This window comes from Zea mays, chromosome 8 (assembly GCF_902167145.1).
Source record: "Zea mays cultivar B73 chromosome 8, Zm-B73-REFERENCE-NAM-5.0, whole genome shotgun sequence".
NCBI classification, from domain to species: domain Eukaryota; kingdom Viridiplantae; phylum Streptophyta; class Magnoliopsida; order Poales; family Poaceae; genus Zea; species Zea mays.
The window spans coordinates 177,719,641-177,738,801 of NC_050103.1; the positions used below are offsets into that span (position 1 = coordinate 177,719,641).

Consider the following 19,161-nt stretch of genomic DNA (forward strand, 5'->3'; position numbering starts at 1 on the left):
ACAAACCAAACACACCAATAGAGCTTGGTCTTGGTCTTCAGGTAACCCAACGTCCCCGGACCGTTTTCTCTCCCCTTTTGTCATTTATTTCAACATTTTCATTTAAGTATCTGCAAAGCATGTTCCCGTATTTTACATAGTTAGCCTTTTGAAGTTCTATTTTCTATGGCAATTAGCCATAACCATAAATCAGAAAAGGAAATTGATACATAACTAACCTTTTTGAATATTTGTTTTCTATAGCAGTTAGCTAGAATCGTAAATCAGAAAAGGAAGTGAAGTGCACAGCTTGACTCTTACATGTTGAAAACAACACAGTCGATAATACAGGTCCTTTTGACTCATCATGAGAATGCCATTGTTGACTCCTATAATATGTGTGGCTGTAATGACTAATGAGGGAATAAAGTTTGGAGGATGAACTGTGAAGACTAAACTGCATTGAGTGTATTTGTGGCACTAAAGTGCTGTCTGAATGACTGGCAATATCTTTCTAAGTGTTTTATGACTTGTGACGGGATACAGTGAAATTTAGCCAGAAGCCTTGGTTTAGTGCATTTGAAAAAAATGCTAGGTTAGATTTGAATGTAATGATACACAAATAGTTTATTTGGATCATCACACATTGCTGTAGTGTGCATCTTACTCGTAAAGCTGCTTCCAGGCTTAATCACATACTACTTTTCAGTTGTAACAAACATGAGTTCAGGTTTATCGGTATTCTGTATTCCATTCATGACATAGAAAAGAGAAACCTGCCTGGCTTCCATTACATTTACAATACTAGAAGTCAGATTCAGACAGACCATCATGGTGCTTTTGTTTCCCTGCAGCTGTGCTTTTTGCACCCGTCAAAACATAAGTTTGAGCATCCAAGATTCTGTTATGAGCGGCTTGAATACGTCGGCCAGTGGCAGCGGTAAAAATGCTGCAGCTTCTTGAAGTCATCCATTGGACAGGAGATCATTCGATTATATCTGAAACCTGAACCCTGAACCCTGAGCTGAGGCAGCAGATTAACGGAAAATATCCTATGCAATCACTTATCCTGGTGCAAGCATGCAATCAAGCGATCTGGTGCATCCGATCTAGATCTAATGGTAACTGTTATTTTACATTTAACCCCTTCCACCTGAAACCTAGTGTCTATTTTACATTTAACCACTTCCATATAAAACCGTTGGATCTAGACTGGATGCTCTGGATAGTTTGATTGCACGCTTGCACCAAAATGAGTGATTGCACAGGATATGTCCTCAAGATTAACCACTGGGTCCGGCCTCTCCTGAAACCGTCACTGTTCGAAGTCCGTATAAATTTTTTACCTTTTTAAACTCTACCACCACTTCTCATCTAATAGGTCTGAATCTAATGCCATGCCATTATAATTTCTTTGGAACTACTTGGTACACCTATGACCTATCGGTTTCATTGTTGGCAACAGAAAATTCGAATTCGAAATAAAAAAAACAATGTTGACCTGGGCTAGGAGCCCACAGGCCACGCTCGAAACAGATTCAGCCCAGCAACCGCCAAAAATTGGGCCCGCAAGGTGGTCGGACTTTCGGAGTTCGGCTGGGCTCCGACCAGTTGGACATCCCCGGACCCTGAACCCTAGCGGCTGATTTATTTTCTCCTTTCCTCCCGGCGGCCGGCGCTGCTCTCTCCTTCGACATCCGCGGCAGCGAAGACTAGGCCACAAAATCGCGGTAGCAAGCAGCAGACAGGTGGGGAAGATGTCGTCGCTGCGGAATGCGATCCCGCGGCGCGCTCACAAGGAGCGCGCCCAGCCGTAAGTTCTCTGCCCGTAGATGTTACCAGTTACCATTCGAATCCGAGAGGATGGCGCCGCCGCTGGACCCGGCCGTCTCCGAGAATGAAGAGCGATGATTTTGGGTCTGGATGGAGTTTTGCAGGGAGGCGAGGAAGAAGTTTGGGCTTTTGGAGAAACACAAGGACTATGTCGTCCGGGCGCGAGCTTACCACATCAAGGAGGCAACCATCGCTGTATGCTTCTATTCTGTCCAATCCTTCCTTCTAGCACTTAGGAAGTTGGGAACTTGCTTGTTGTATCAGATTTAGATATACTATTAGCATGTTATTAGCAGTTCAACTATATTTAGCTATCCTAGACTACAGATACTGTGACTGCATAATCTAAAATCCTTGTTGTTTATTATTTGCAGAAACTGAAGGAAAAGGCGGCATTCAGGAATCCGGATGAGTTCTATTTTAAAATGATCAACAGTAGGACTGTTGGTGGAATTCATAGACCTAAGTATGTACAATGTAGCCCCTCGGATCCTATTAACTCTAGTATTGTAAGGTTTGGTCTACCCTGGGTTCTAGTTTTGACTGTGTCATGCATTTCAGGCCTGAAGATAATAAGTATACTGAAGAGGAACTTCTTCTGTTGAAAAATAAAGATATGGGATATATCCTTCAGAGCGTTCAAAGTGAAAAAAAGGTTTGTGACATTTTAAAGTATTCATAGCAAATAAGTACATTTCGGTGTCTTGTGGCTGAATGTTTACTATGTTTTAATTGGGATGGATCACTTCGTAGAAAATCGAAAAGCTAAGCTCAACACTCCATGAACTTGATAACAAGCCTCAAAACAAGCATGTTTATTTTGCTGAAGACAGGTACATATAATGAGTTCTTTTGCTTACCATTTTTGGAACTATCTGCTAGTTAAGCTTGTGCCGACATTTAGGTGGCTCTTTTATTTCAGAGAAGAAGCAAAAGAAATACAATCAAGGATAGGACAAAGCAGCAACATGCCTGATCTTGACAACATCCCTTCTCGTATAAAGAAGTAATATGCTCTCCTCTTCCAAGTATGTTGCATGTGTGTTACTTCTATAGCTACACTTAATAGCATTATGCTCATGGAGAGTCATTTTTACTGTTTATTAGTCTTAACATTTATATTTTTGTCCATTTAACTAGGACCAGTATGGTTGGAATGGGATTATGATATTAATATACTATGCAGTTAGTTAGTTGACTGGTATCTCATGTTGTCTAATCCTTTGTTTTTCCCCAGGAAAATAGCCTCTTCGTACAGGGAGTTAGAAGAGAGGAAGCAGCGGCTTCAAAAGCTTGAGAAATTGTATGCAGACATGGCCTTGCAAAAAGAATTGAAGGTATTGCATCTCTATATTTTGATTTTTTCTTTTTTCTTGGGTGCTACTTTCAAGGGTTCAATTGAAACAACATATAAAAGCGACCTGGACTGGGTTGGTGCTGCTGCCAACCAATTTCTGGAATTAATTTCTTCAGTATCAGATTAAATGCATCCATCCTTTAGTTGATGTTAGAACAACATTGCCCCAGAAGTTATTGGTTATTTGTGTTCTTAGTTGCCCACTCAAGTCTATAGGGAAAAGGATTGTACTTAGGGTCTGTTTGGTTGGCTTGTGGATATGAAAAAAGTTGTTGTGGGCTGTGAACTGTAAAAAGCTAAAACTGTTTGGTAGAAACCACTAAAAGACGCTAAAAGTGCTTCCATATATATTTGTATAGTTACATCCGGAAAGCCGCTAAAAGCTGGTCTAGAGGTGCTTTCAATTTTGCACTCCAAAAAAACCGGCTTTTGGAAAAAGCGGCTTCCCGGTTCGGGCCCTTTGGTTTGGCTTTTGGCTTTTAGGGGGCAAAAGCCAAACCAAACACACCCTTAGATAATGGCGGAATTATCTGCTACTAGGTTACTAGTTACTTTCCAGCATGTTTCTGAAAGGAATCTAAGTATCATATGGGAGATTCTTTTTTGAGTCATTGGCCAAGGAAAAAAAACTAGTGGACTCTTTTATATCAATAGAAAATTAATGACACAATGAACATGAGTTGGAAGGTGGCAATTTTCCAGTTTAAATTGGTAATTGCTGCGGTATGCACTTTTGTGCCACCAAAAATGTCATTATTCTGTCTTAAAAAGTAAAACGTGAAGCCCGGCCAGATCAGTCGAACTCATTCCTGTTCCTCCAGCAGTTTGCTAAAACTGGGCTAATTTGTTATTTGTAAACCAATTAGTTTCTGGGAATTTACAGACAGCTTGCCAGTTTTTGCTGGTGATCGAAAGTCTGTTTGCTAATATCTAGAATTTACAGAAAAATTCTGTACTGTTTATAACCCTTCAATATGTAATACTGGTTCAGAAACCTGGACGCAAGAGGAAACTGAAACTCCATGAAGATGAAGAGACGGACAATCAAACATCACGGCCTGTTTATAAGTGGCGAGCACAGAGGAAACGATGAGGTCATAAGTTAGTTTTTTTTTCTGACATGCTGACCTCTTAATTTGTGCTTACCCTCATTCTTTAAATTTCAGATGATATGAATGGGCTATGGAGGGAGTAAAAGGCAACATGTTAGTAGTGGAAGTACTGGTCAGTGGAACCGCTCCTTCGGACCTTAAAATACTTCCCTGTAGAAGTAGCCCTCCACAAGAACTGTGTCTTTGTCAAACTATTGGGCTTAAAGATCAGATTCTGTATGATTCAATCATGTGCATCATATATCAATTCATTGTTCTGTATTATGTTGAATTCGCCTAGGGATGGGCTATTTTTGTGATCCATTTTGAGATCAGCAAGTAATGCCAGATACAATAGGATAGATCCAACACAATGTATCCCTATACAATGTATCCCTATACAATAGGATAGATCAGCAAGTAATGCCTAGCGTTGGGCTTGACCACAATTTTTGTCGCGCAAGCTTCCCTATACATTCCCTTGCATTCAACAAGGCTCAGACATGCCAAAGCCACAGAAATCCAGTTATCATAGAACCACACGCAAACTAACCGATAGTACCCCAAAAGAACACACGTGACCGATAGTACCCCAAAAGTTTAGTTCAGGTTACATTAAATATGTAAATATCAATTATGACTATTAAATATAGATTTAATTAGGTTTAATAAATTTGTTTTATCTTTTTAGTCTTCGTCTGTATAATTAGTTTTAGAACTATACTATATTTAATACCGTATTTTAAACTTTAGTTAAGTGGACCAAACACCCCATTCTTCAGTCCAGACCAGGTTCCGTGCCCTGAAACTGTCATATAATAGTTCAATGACCATCATATTCATGTTTCGCTGAAACTTACAGTGAATTTCATCTCCTAATAATTGCATGCAATAAGCTTAGAATGTTCTTTACTAGATTATTTTCTTTGGCGAATCTCGCAGCGGCGAAGCTAAAGCAAATTTGAGGGGATGCATTTGCCTTGTGGGTGAACAATAATTTGTTATAGGGGTATATATCTATACTATACTTAAAGCACCAGTTTCGACGGTCGTCGTGCGTCAATATTTTGCAAAAAAACCCTCACTTCCCTTTTAATCAACCCGCGCTCCCTAGCCGTCGTTTGCCCTCCTCCGTCATCCTCGGGTCCGCCCCCACACCCGCCCCGCGTGCAACGCCCTCCGCTCGCGATGGTCAGATCCGCAATCGTCGCGAGCCCCCAACAAGTATATATACGTCTTCTCAACCTCAGATATCTCGGTGGCGGTGGAGCAGAGGGCAAAGGTTGCTGGGATCAAGGAGCGGGGGCGACGGTGAGGGATCGATGACCACGACGATGGGAATGGGGCCGACATCGTTCTCACGCTCCAGCTCACCTTCCTGCTCCTCCTCGGCAAGGACGGTCACCACCTCACCACCATTACATCCGCCGAGTCAGGTTCACCGGCATCCCCGCGACCGCGGCGACGGCGCGGAGGCAGCCCAGCTCGTCCTCCCGCAAGGTGTGGTAAGAGCTAACGTCGGGCCCTCTGCTTCCTCATTGGGGCCCTCGCATCAGCCGTCGGCTTTGTCGCCGACCTTGCTGTCGAGAATGTCGTTAGCGCCAAGTTCGTCGTCACCTCCGACCCCATGTTGGACGACATGTAATGAGCACCACAAGCTGAGAGTGAGAGGTTCCTAGCATTCAGTTGATTGGGATTCAGGCATGGGTAGTGGTTACGAGCTCCTGATGCTGATTCACAAGCTAATTTGATCAGACATGGGTCGACGTTTGCGGTGTTCCTGGTGTCCAACTTTGCGCTCACGATGTTAGCTGCAGACCCGCGGTATTGACGGTGTATGTGGCGCCTGTGGCTGCCGAATCCGAATTCCAGAGGTGAAAGCCTACTTGAACGGTGTTGATGCCCCAACATATTCTCATTGAAAACTCTAATAGTGAAGGTATAAGTTCATGTCTCTTTCATCTCTACTAAATTGCAAAGTGGCATTTTGGTGTTACACATTTTATGAGTATGATACTTGGCTCTGTGCTTAATATGAAGTAATGAATTGTTTGATCGAATTATCGGTGTCATTTGAGAATCGCACTATTTTTTGGGAAAAAATAAAGTAGCACTATAGCAGAGATATTTTGTAGCCTACTTGGACAACAATTTTCAGATTCAGGCATGGTTATGTTTTTCTTATACTTCATTGAGCTGTTCAGGTGCAATTGAAGATCATTTTAGAGACGGTTTACATAATTTGAAGTCTAAACATGAGCATGATTGCTTCAGTGCTTCTAGACATGCTAGGAAATTGTGGCGTAGTATTGACTATTGAGTTATTTATAGAAGAGTTGGAATACCACATTCTGTTAATGCATCAATATCTGTCTATTCTTGGAATACTTTGGTCTTTCAACTTGGACCTACCCTGGCTGATATGCCTAAGTTTTTTTTGAAATAAACGGGGTGGCGCCCACCTTTGATTGATTAATCGGGAGCATTCGAGCAGAACGCTAAACGAGGAACAAATAGTCAGAAGTTACACGTGCACACCATCGTGTGATAGATATGCCTAAGTTCATATCTGAAACATTTTTTATAAAAAATTGTAAACTCCAATTGTGCCCAGCGTTCATTACTATAGTTTATGATAGTTTTCAAGGGAAAATAGTGAAGTTGGATATGATAGCTTAATTCTAGAGCACTTCTGATGCATTCAGGTAAGGTGTATTTGGAACATGAACATTCCTTTAATCTGCTTGGCTCCTTTAACCATATTGATGAAAAGTGAGATCGATCTTATAGATCATTTCCGGCTACATATATAATCTCATATCTGCAATCTTAGTTCTAATGGACTACTAATTCAAACCTACTACTTGATAGATTCCTTTTCATGTATTTTTTTCTTTACCGTCTAATGTGACATACAAAAGTTTATTTATATTATAGTAGTCTTTTATAGGCAAGTTTATCTACATTCGTACTTTCTGTTATCCTGAACCTGCAGTTTCAGTTTTGGATCATCCGTTCATTATTAGACAAAGCAAAGGAGAGGTGTGGATCTACCTCCCAAATTAGAACATGTTTGAACAACTATCTTATTTAAATAAGATTTATTTATATAATATATAGAAACCGTTGCAACGCACGGGTATTTAACTAGTATATAATATATGGTTCAGCTAGCAGTAGTGACAGCTATTTCATTCTGTCACGTGTTAGCATGAATGCTACTGTTTTTTCCCCCTTTGTTTTCCAAAATTCACTCGGTTGGCAGGTTAGGTTAGCCTTATCAGTGCAGTATTCTGGACCCCGTACACTGGTATTGACTTCCACCAACTTCATATACTTCGGCTCAGCTAGTTAGATGGAATATTCAAACAGCAGTCAGACCAATTCGTTCCCAATTTTACATACACCTACCAGCTGAGGCTAATTCGTGCATCAACAACCATGCACAGTAGTGCGTACATAAGTGCAGCCACGCGTGCCAAACCTGCACCATAAAGTCATGCCGGCAAGAGTAGATGGTGTTTAGCTTGCAGCAAACCGCATTGTCCGTAAAACCAAGGGATCATCAAGTTCAAGAATTGCCGGTGCTACCTTAATGCAGACGCCACCAGACAGGACATCATTGCCTGTTGCTTCTTTTGTGCCATGGTTTAGTCGATCGATATCACGGCCACCTTCCATAAATTTGCCACAGCAGGGATAAACTAGTTCACTGAACCGTACTTCCGACAAGTTCAGTGTACAAAACACAAAGGAACCCAAAACTCATGGCAGGGGCGCAGGGGGGAACGACAATATCATTTCAGTCGTAATAAGCAGTTTCAAGTTTACTTTCACGGACAGAAAGCATTCTGCTAAAACACACACCAACTTTCGTGCCGACAGCGAGTTACGAATAAGAGCTATGCAGGGAGGATTACAGATCCAGACCTAGTAAATCTATATCGCCCAATTTCTGGTAACCTTGTTCGCTCGTTACTTTCTAGCAGTTCTTTTCTTCGTGGTGCCCTCTAGCAGTTGGTGTCGTATATGGCCAGGCCTTGTAGCTCTGGACCTTCCAAGCGCGGGTTCTTCTCAAAGCTGCAGGGGGGGGGGGGGGGGGGGGGGGGGGGGGGGGGAACACAATTGCATAACATGAACAAGTTGCTTCTTTACGGAAGTACATGGCTAAGTAAAACATGCATCGTGTTACACAAAACATGCACCATGCATGCTGCAGAATACAACGTTCTGACCGCACTTAAGCATGGTCCAGGATAGAAAGCACTCTTGTTCTACTGTTCTTTATGACCAAACAAGAAAATGGACGACAACTTGTCAACAGACCCAAGTATTTTGACCCACTGTAGTGTTTAAAAAGATGCCCTCATCACACTACACTCGCAATGGACACAAAGTGCTTGGAACTTAGACTGACCTCAATTATTCTCAAATTACCTCGAGTGCAGGACACTAGGACTAATCCAATCAAAACAAGATATATAGTAATATTTTTCTGGAAATGGATGCCCTCTCAGATGATAACATAAGATTCTAGGCACATATCATTTCAAATCACTCATGTAAAAGTAACAGAAAAAAAAAGTAAACGGAATCTTCTCTTTGTTAAAAAAATATTCAGGCACGTCGGCAACAATACAATGGCCACATGAGCTAAACCTTGAACTAATTATTTATGGATCAATTACATATACATACAAATGAGTGAGGGCAAAAATACAAAACAAAGTATCAAACAACGATGCTGAACTGACAGGATCAGACATGAAACATAGCAGATGAACTTACTGCACTTGAGAGCCTAAATGTTTTCAGGTGTAATTTATCTTTACAAAGCATGCAATAAGATAGAAACTGGCAATGAAACTTACTTGCTCAGAGGAATATGCTCAAATGGTCCAGACGTGGGAATCGTCCCGCACAAATCATTACTTGAAACATCACTGAAATAATAAGGTGGGTAGATTGTAAAATTGAGTATTAGTGTGGAAAGAATAGAATTCTAAACATTTGAGGCTGACGTGTACTCACACAACTTTGAGACTAGATATTCCAGCGAGTTCCCTTGGGATGGGCCCAGTCAAATGATTGCCATTGAGACGCCTACAAAGTGCAACCATGTGTTAGCAAGATATAATGATGTGAAAGCATAGCTAAAATTACAAGAACAATGGCCATAAAAAAGGTCAAACCACAGTTAAAGCTCGTATGCACAACTATCGCTTATGAACAGCACAATGCTTGACCTACCACAGCCTAACACAATTTAAAGAAGACAGAATGATCATCTTCAGCAAAACTAGTATCAAATTCAAATCCACTTTTAGCTGCTAAGATGTGACAATCTGACAATTATTTATAATATGTAAACAGAATTTACAGAATTAAACTTACAAGAATACAAGGGACTTCAACTTTCCAAGGGCAGGAGGTATTGTCCCCGAAATGTTGTTCTTGTACAAGTCGAAGCTTATTAGATTCTTCAAATTGCCAAGCTCAGAAGGGATTGTTCCTTGAATGTTATTCTTATAAAGTTCCCTGTTTCAGTGCTAACGGTCAATACTGTTATAATTTGTCAAACTAAGTGAAAAAATGTCTGAGTATACCAGGCCCTTGTATCATGAGTCATAACTGCAAACAAATAGAACGTGGACAGATTTGCAGCTTATATAAAATTGTTCCTACCTACCCTTTAAAATTACAAAATTAGGCATTGAATGTCTAAAATCATGAACAGGGTTCAGGAGGGTCCTATCGTAGTAGGGAGGTATTGAAACATGACCCTATCTACCTGATTAACCAAGAATGACAAGCATAGTTTATATAGTATAAACTAAAGATATGGCATATCTTCTTTTACTACAAATGTATCAAGGTATGTTGATCATCATGAGTAAATCCATGCCATATTGCCATTATAATTAATTTCCTTTATGTCCTTAAAAGTTATCATCTACCAGATAGATAAAAATAATACTGGACAATGAATACAGCTCAGAAATATGTTGGCTTTAATAGTGTAGGTTGTGGTACAACAATACTCGGTCACAAAAATGTCCAGACTACCAAATTGAAAGCTGACTGACAGCTTAGAACATAAAAAGGGGTTGGGCCTGTATGGGTACAAATGCCTCAATAATTCTAGTAAAGATCTTATAAGCTGCATTCATGGACCCATCTGTTATAATATAGTAGGTACCGCCGTACTGCCCATGTGCAGAGAACCACACATGATTTGATGAGCACATGTGTGCATCAGCCACTGTCAAAACTACAAACTGATCAAGGGTGGGACAAAGGTAGTTCGATCCTAATCTAGTTATTGGTGTTTGCAAATTGCACTGTAAATGAATTCATGAACCTTTTCAAGGGGCATAATGGCATTGGCAGATGATCAGAATTACATGCCCTGTTGCCCAAAGCAGTTGAGTGAATTTAAGTTCCGACTTCCTATTGCTAACAACTACCAAGACATAAACCATTTGGGGTAAGAACTTACAGATACTGAAGATGCTCCAGTTTCCCAAGCTCAGGCACCAGATGACCAGATAAGTTCAAATTACCAAGATCTCTGTTAGAAGAGGTATCCAATCAACAATCAGAAAAACAGTACTACTCTAAAATTTGAAAGGCACACAATACAAGCTTGTCATCTAAAGGTTTTCTACAGATCATGTGCGTGTCTTAGATTTTTCATAAATACTTTATCGAAATATGAAATCCTAGACAGTCTGTTATCTGAGTATCCCTTTGAGTCAAGTTATTGTGACATAAATGGTTGACAGGAAGATATATCAAAAGATGGATTAAATCACAACTAGACTGAAATACTGAAAGAGAGAATGAAAACAATGAAAATTGTATGGTGATTTTAAGTGGCAGCGACCGTTCCAACACTATTTGTGTGGTGTTTGTAATCCATACTTCCAGCACAGTAGCTAACATATATGTACATTTTGGGACTACAAATCAGGATTCTGGCACGTGAATTGCACACTTTTACCCCTTCCTATCCACGGCGAGCTCTTTATCAATATTCCACTACTTCATGTCCCTCTTCACAGCCTCTGCCCTCTGTCCACGTCAAGGTTGGTCGACCTCTACCTCTCTTCACATTCTCGGGACGCCTAATTATTCCGATATGCATTGGTGCCTCTTCAGGTCTTCGTTGGATATGTCCAAACTATCTCAAACGATGTTGCATAAGCTTCTCCTCAATTGGCGTCACTCCTACTCTCTCGTATATCATCATTCCGGACTCGATCTCTCCTTGTGTGGCCACATATCCAGCGCAACATACGCATCTCTGCCACACTTAGCTCCACTAACGTGATAGATCAGTTCGCAAACTACACCTACTTGATGGCCTAAGCCCTTATGCAGTCTACCTCACTAGTTAGCATTCCTTTTCCAGTCACGCACTAGCTTTAGAAGCCATCAATTTAGCAGCCAATATGCCATGGAAACAAGCTTGTCATCATATCGAAACAAGCTTGTAGCTCCAGAGAGTCTACGGGCACAGTAACAAACCCACAGATTAACAGGTTACAGGCGGTTCATCGAAGTTGGGAATCGACACGTATGTATGCTCCCCATCCACACGCCACGGCGGGCCCGACTCAAACGGGCCGCGGGGGAAAAGGGGCCGAGAAAGAGGGAGAGTTGAGAGGCGGGGACGGCTCACAGGCGGGTGACGCGGTTGTCGCGGTCGCAGGTGACGTGGAACCAGGTGCAGGGGTTGACGAGCGTGGGGTCCCAGCTCTGCAGAACGCCGCCGGGGTCCCTGAGGCTCCGGCGCAGCGCCGAGAGCGCGTCGCCCTCCGAGTTGGCCCCCGCGAGCGCGAGCACGAGCGCCAGAGCCAGGGCTCCCGCCGCCTTCGCCCCCGCCCCCGCCATGCTGGAGGGCGCCGGATCGGTTGGTGGCGGGATCTGGACGCGGACGGAGGGCAGCAGCGGGCGGGAGAACTGAGGAAGAAGGGGAACGGCAGCAGGGGCAGGGAGGAGGACGGAACGCGAGAGGTCTCGTCTGGTCTGCTTTTTCTCTGCCTGCCCGGTCCGTCGCTGGTGCTGTGGTAGTGGTAGGAGTTGAACCACGGAACCAGCCACACCCACCCAGTCCACCTTTTGTACCGCTCCGCGTCTCGCGTCGCGTCGTGTCGCGTGGCTGCTGCTGGCGGCGAGGCTGTTGGTGTTGGTGCTAGTGAAAGTGGAGTGGGGTGGAGCAGAGGCCCCACCTGGTGGTGCGTTGGGTACTTGGGCCACGCACGCACGCACGCCTGCTGGAATCGAGTGGAAAGCGAGCGAGAGGGGCAGTGTCGACAGCCGTTTTCGAAAGGACACGCAGGGCATGGCGGATCAGGTCGCAAGGTGCAGCCATGGAGGAGGAGGAGGAGGAAGTGCAGGTGCTGCGCAGGGGGGGGGGGGGGGGGGGGGGGGGGGGGGGGGGCGGCACATAAAGAAAGAAGTGGATTCCGCGGCAACTGAGGCGTCGACGTCAACGTCCACTTCGCCAGGCAGATTGTTGCAGCTTTCGCGGGCTTTGTCTCTCCGCTCTCTTTTGCGCCGCCCACTTCACACTGCACCAAGACCTGGAGGGATGGCATGAGAGGCCCGACCGCCCGAGTACCCAACGCACCACCATGTTTGGTAGAGGAGTCAGTATGGAACGGCTCTATTCTAATTTCTAGAAATTGATCTATTTCATTTTATGTTTGACGAGCAGAACGAAATCGTACCATTTTTTGTTTGGTTGAAGAGTAGAATAGAGCGGAACCGCTCCGTTTATTGTTGGGTTGAAGAGCCATATGAGTGTGGAGTGGATGAAGACGAGGATAGCGCTCACGTCCGCGAGAGCGCTCGCTTCCGGTCATTTTGATGTAACGAGAGCATACCAAATATTTGCCATATATAGATTCCAGGAGCCGCTCTGCTCTCCTCCGTTAGAAACCAAACATCAAAAAAATAAGAATGGAGCCGTTCCATTCATCTCCGCTCCTCAATCAAACACATGGTTAATGGTAGCTATCGATGTTTTTGCATGAGGCTAAGGTTATAAGAGCGTGTATACATAAGTGTAAAACAGTGTCAATATGCTATATGATTAAAGTTTGAATTATCGACAGTAAGATAAACAATTCTCGATTCTATCGCCGGATCGGAGTCGCGCACTTGGGAGAAAAGACGATTATTCGACCTAACACGGGAACCAACATCGAGTTTAAAATTCAAGCCTTGAAGGGATCACGGAAGTTGGGGAGATCTTTTTTCCCTAGAGAAAAAAAAAAACTGGGTGAGAGCCCAGAGGTAACAGTTTAGGCCCATGAGATACGCAATCGGGCTCCAGGCCTACAAACACATTCCAGAGCATGGGCCCGTGTTTCTCTTCTTGATTGACTTAATCTGGCACCAGCATAAACAAATCGTGTTCATTACGTACATGCTATCATGCATGCCTACTATCCCCGCTACGACCACGGGACAAATAACACATCCAATTGCAGGACCGATACAGAACTATCACGTATTCACAGGCAGCTGCATGCTACAGTCCATCACCTGATGTTTCGTTGCCAGTATTGTGTAGGAGCAAAACTCCAATCCCCTCCTCCCCCACACATGTGCGGGATGTGCCCTTAACCATATGGGAACTGGAAAAACACAAGAAAGAATGCACATGGTTAGTAATCATTCAGGCATAGAGTCTGAGTTCCAGTAGATATACAACATGTGCCAGTAACATAGCGAATGAGAAGATGATTCAACAGAATGCTCCGCGTATATATTACACTATCGAAGGAAAAAGATCTTCAAAATCATCAAGTCGATTATCACTGCCTATTTGAAGATTTTCCGGTAAGGCAACACTGTTTTGTCAAGGCCCCTATTGTTTTCCACCCTCAAAAGTAAAACTTTTGGCGTATACTATTTCAGTTTTCTTTTGTCACACTTGGCCGCAAGAGCGTTGCCGATATGATTCGGAATGGAGTTTGGGGGAAAGAAATCATCATGGGGGAAAAACAGAGACATATCTATTACATTGGTAGAATTTATTACATTGGTGGGTATTGAAAGGTAAATGTGCCCTCGAATCATTTCTAAGTCTTTTGATGATTAAGTGTCCAACACATCACTTTAAATTAACCAGCCTAGTATGAGTAGGAGCACATGTATAAAGAAAGGCAAATTGAGAAATATAGGAGTATACTATTGAAAGTTATGAATCCAGCACTTAGCCAATTGTTTTGTTGCTAACTGTGTTTATCTAAGTGCTAGAAAACTCTCCAAGTCGAGATAAATTGGAGCAAAGAAGTTTGGTTAAGATTAGCCAAACTTGCGCCAGCCTGGGAACACCGGACTGTCCGATGTGCACCGGACAATGCCTAGACTATCAGCTGGCTGAACATGCCACTCTCGGTAAATTGGCCAGACGTTGTGGCTATAATTCACCGGACTGTCCGGTGAGCCAGGAGGCCAACACCTCTTGCCAGTGCCAACAGTCGGCGTGTAATCAACGGTGGACACGTGGCAGCATCGAACTGTTCGGTGTGCTGGGCAGTCGAAGGATGCAACGGCTAACTCAACGGTCGACGTGGCTGATAAGGAAGAAAATCACGCACTGTTCATAGTCCGATGTGCACCGAACAGAAGGCAACCAAAGCCTTCCAAATGAAGATCAAACGGCTCCTTTGGCCCTTGGGCTATAAAAGGACCCCCCCCCCCCCGAGCGCATGGAGGATACCCCAAGCATATCAAGAGCACACCGAAAGTCCGATTCAACGCAATCACGCTTTCGACTCATTCTAGAGAGAACTGAGCGTTTTCTTGAGAGAAACTTTGTCATTTTGATTCTTGCGTTCTCTCCTATGCTTGTGTGTGTGGTGTTGTTGCTCTTGTACTCTTGTGTGTGTTGTTATTCCTCCTTACTCTTGTGCTTTGATTGAGATCATTCGTGTAAGGCGTGAGAGGCTCTAACTTGTGGAGATTTCTCACAAAAGGATTTAATATAAGGAAGAAAATCATGGTAATCAAGTTTGATCTTTGGATCACTTGAGAGGAGTTGAGTGCGACCCTTGACGGAAGGAGGTCACCACAACGTGGAGTACGCATTAGCTTTATTGCGATACATGAGATAAAATCGCAGTGTCTCTTGTGCATTTACTTTATTGTGATTGTTGTCTTCAAAGAGTTCTCATATTTCACTTGTATTGTCGTTTCTAAGTTTAATAGACATATCTAAAGAACAATCAAGTAAAGAGTTCTCCTCTCCTGCTCCGCTCATAACAGTTTGGTTTTAGTTTTCACTAACACTTATCATAAACCAAGTTTATCTTGTTTAGAATGATTTTTGCAGGATCACCTATTCATCCCGTCCAGGCGCTCTCAGATAGGTTATATAGTCCACATCTTCAAAGCCCAGCGATCGAAGCCCATACACGAGAAGCTAGCCCATAGCGTGCTCCGGCATACTAGTCACTTATGACACTGCTGATTGCCCCTTGACCCCAAGCTGGCGTCCGAGGACAACGCCGATGCAGATCAATTTCCTCTTCCCATGTAGCCATCTCCGGTGGTAAAGGAGTAACAGGAGATGATCCACAATGCATTAAGGTTGTAATAGCAGGATCAGTGCACACCATAGAAAGATCCTGTGGAGCATGCAACGATGGAGCAATATAGTTCTCCAACTAAGGGACATGTAGCACACGATGAATTATATGTTAAGGGTGTTCTCAACATCTGGTTAACAGAACTTGTTAACAGGACTGGGACGATTTTATCCTTAACCACCTTTTATCTTTGTGCCCCTGATTGGGGGGCATCCTAACCATGGTTGCGGCCTCCTGTCACATAAACGCTATATAAAAAGAATTAAGGGGCCGACGAAAAAGCCAACGTTATTAGCATCGCCCAAACCCTAATCTCACAGGTCCCCATCACCTTGTGCTTGTGAGTGACTGAAACAACTGTAACCCTAATGGCGGAGATAGAGAACGACCCACCACCATTGCAGGGCATGCAATATCCTCCACCTCAACATCAAGGAGGAGATGGCCACGGAGGAGACGGGAGCACATTGCAAGATGCCATCGCCACCGCCATAGCTACCGCGGCTATGCCACTATGAACAACAACAACGAAGATATGATCACCACAACCTCTCAATAGATTAGATCTACTCATCATTGAGGTTTCCCCTATTTCAAATTGGTATTCTAGGGGCTTAGGAACGATCCTATGCACCCACGGTTTCTATCATTCTAGAGTCTGATGGAAGTTCCTTGTATGATTGTACATAAGGTTATCTCTAACAATTCTCCTATTACATTCTTTATCACACCTTCTATTTAAAACTTAACTATACAAAAAGTGTTATCTACGATGTTTTGTTTTTCACGACCATATGCACGATCTACAAAACATATTCTAAGGCTATAAATTCATATGGTGTTGGTCAACTTAAAAAGCTATCTACCAACTAAAGTCGCACCAAGCTGGCACACCTTTCGTCATCATCTGTGGCCAGATGACAGCATACAAAGTGCCCACTTGGATTTACTACTTAGCTGTCAGAAGGCCGGTGAACACAACAAAAGTCTCTAATTTGCATAAATTATATGCTGGATATCTATTATATTATATAAAAACGGTACAAAATGTATCATCATGACCCGAAAACGAAAAATACGAAAACGATCGAAAAACTAGCTAAATCGTTTTCGTACCGTTTCTAATCGGTTTCCGAACATATAAAAAATGATCGGGAAACAACGGTATTCGTAATGGGACGGTACAGGATTTTCTCTTCTCGTTTTTATCCCTACATATTAGACTATATAAGATTATTCTACACCAGCTATTTGTGCAAGACAAAAAATGGTTTTTGTTCCATTGACGTGGGGTTTGTCTAGCTAGCATGGATAGATGATGAGCGCCTGACCTGCAGTACAGATGATAACTAAGCTGTACTGTTTATTTGCTGCTTGCAAGTTGCAGCTTGAGCCCAGATAAATGTGTGTATGTGCGCGCGCGCCACTATAACAGAATACAAAGATAGAATCATGTTGTCACAGTATCCTTTTTCGAAGTGGGATTCAGATTCTAAAATTAGTGCAAGCGGGGTCGAAACGGTCTGATCTTTACAATCATATCAGCTTGCCGGCTCCCATCCCTCTTGGCCTGATCAAAGCTATTGCAAATTCTGGTTCTTTATTTCAAACACCAGTATGATTTGATCGTGCATAATTGCAATTGCCAAAAGAGCCAGCTTGTGCCGGTGTGCGCCGCAGCGTAGACCAATTCTTCTATGCTCTCATGTGTCTAGTCTCCTTGGTTATACTCTAGTAGTGCGGATGATCCAGAAGCGCAATTGCCAACTAGTAGTAGCCACGCCAAAATGAGCACTATATATACAAGAAAAAGGACGTACTCTCAAGTCTCAAGCGTCCTCTTGCAACCATCCCCACCATGAAATCAGAGAGAACATTTTTCAGAGCAAAGAAACCCAGAGAAAAGGCACAGATGGTTTGGGAATTGGGACACAAGAAAAGGACACAAAAGCACAGCTATATTACCGCACAGTACTATACACACTCGTCTTCCTATAGTTCTACCTCTCTCCGGCATATGGTATGCAGCAGATCATGTGCTGGATTGGAGCCAGCAATTCGCTCATACCCGCATACAGATTAGGGGCACGCACATAGTACATGCAATACAAAGCGAAAGGGATGATCATGTCATGCAGAGAGAGGGGGGGCACGCGTCACGCTGAAGAGGCGCGCGGGATCGATGGATCGGGTAATATCACACACCTTGTTGTGCGGGTGGTGGTCGTAGTCGTAGAGCAGCGTCGGCGGCGAGAATACCGTGTAGTATTTCTCCAGCAGCTGCGACCCGAATCCACCCTCGTCCTCCTCGTCGTCGTAGTAGTAGTCCCCGCCGTCGGCCGGCGCGGCCGCGGGCGAGGCGTCGTGCTCGTGCAGGTGGTCCACCGCGGCAGGGCTGGGGATGGCGACGATGGTATCGGACGACGCAGCCGTCGTGTCCCCGGGGCTGAGCCCCTGGGCGGCGCCGCAGTCAGGGTCGCCCGCCGCCACGGCGGCGCCGGCGAGGTCCTCGGGGCTGTACTTGGAGGGGTCAGCGTCGCGGCCGGTGAGCTCTTGGACGAGGGCGCGGAAACCAGCGGCGCTAGTCTTGACGCGCACGGGGTTGGAGATGTACACCACTTTGATGGGTTTCTTGCCCCCGCCCTTGTGCTTCCTCGACGAGGAGCCGCACCTCCCGCTCCCAGGAGCATTGCCTCTGGGACTGTGCTGCTGCCGCTGGCGCCGCTGCTCGTGGTCCATCGATCAGCTCAGCTCTGCGAGCGGAGGAGGAGCAGCGAGACGGAGAGGAGCTGGAAGCGGGTGATCGGAATGCGAGGGTGGAGGCAAGGTGCGACGTCTGGCTCCGGCCATGCAAGGACAAACAGGCGTTGAGGAACGGAGGCGCTGGCGGCTGGCGCCGTGGAGGAGCAACGGATCGAAGGTCTGATCTTGGGGAGGGGAGCCTCCCCGTTTTGGGGAGAGAGATGGGGTCGTCTGGAACAGAGTTATTGGCTATGTCCACCAACACAATTACTTTAAGCTTCCAACAAAACAATCAGTCCAATGGCTTTTGGTTGTGTCATCCATGATGCTGATATGATAACCTTGTGGGGTTGTATTATATTTAGACCATTCTTTGGGAGTTTCATACTCATTAAAGGTCTATTTGGGAGGGCTTCTTTTCAAGAATTTTAGCTTCGATATTCTAGCTTCACCCATAAAATAGCTCCAACAAATTGTTGAAGTGTATTCAAGGAGTGTTTGGTTTGCATTATGGATTCTAATTTATGTAATACAATTGATTTATGTGAGTTTC

At 44.0% G+C, this 19,161-nt stretch overlaps 3 protein-coding genes across 3 annotated transcripts; 1 reads left to right on the forward strand and 2 right to left on the reverse strand.

Annotated features, from left to right (window-relative positions):
• The first annotated feature begins 1,623 nt into the window (after positions 1 to 1,623).
• On the forward strand, positions 1,624 to 4,528 carry LOC100283970 (U3 small nucleolar RNA-associated protein 11). Its single transcript, NM_001366694.1, has 9 exons — positions 1,624 to 1,792; positions 1,917 to 2,007; positions 2,187 to 2,278; positions 2,374 to 2,467; positions 2,566 to 2,645; positions 2,735 to 2,818; positions 3,050 to 3,149; positions 4,161 to 4,263; positions 4,336 to 4,528. Exons 1-8 carry the CDS (start codon positions 1,737 to 1,739, stop codon positions 4,260 to 4,262), a joined length of 699 nt encoding a protein of 232 aa, NP_001353623.1. The 5' UTR covers positions 1,624 to 1,736; the 3' UTR covers position 4,263; positions 4,336 to 4,528.
• A 3,513-nt stretch (positions 4,529 to 8,041) lies between these two features.
• LOC100284358 (BRASSINOSTEROID INSENSITIVE 1-associated receptor kinase 1) lies at positions 8,042 to 12,344 on the reverse strand. Its single transcript, NM_001157253.2, has 6 exons — positions 11,945 to 12,344; positions 10,760 to 10,831; positions 9,655 to 9,798; positions 9,292 to 9,363; positions 9,132 to 9,203; positions 8,042 to 8,340 (listed from the first exon to the last, which is right to left on the reverse strand). Exons 1-6 carry the CDS (start codon positions 12,154 to 12,156, stop codon positions 8,271 to 8,273), a joined length of 642 nt encoding a protein of 213 aa, NP_001150725.2. The 5' UTR covers positions 12,157 to 12,344; the 3' UTR covers positions 8,042 to 8,270.
• A 1,154-nt stretch (positions 12,345 to 13,498) lies between these two features.
• LOC100283880 (uncharacterized) lies at positions 13,499 to 18,900 on the reverse strand. The gene is made up of 2 exons (XM_020542363.3): positions 18,072 to 18,900; positions 13,499 to 13,907 (listed from the first exon to the last, which is right to left on the reverse strand). The coding sequence occupies exons 1-2, from the start codon at positions 18,603 to 18,605 to the stop codon at positions 13,893 to 13,895; spliced, it is 549 nt and encodes a 182-aa protein (XP_020397952.1). The 5' UTR covers positions 18,606 to 18,900; the 3' UTR covers positions 13,499 to 13,892.
• Between the last annotated feature and the right edge of the window lie 261 nt (positions 18,901 to 19,161).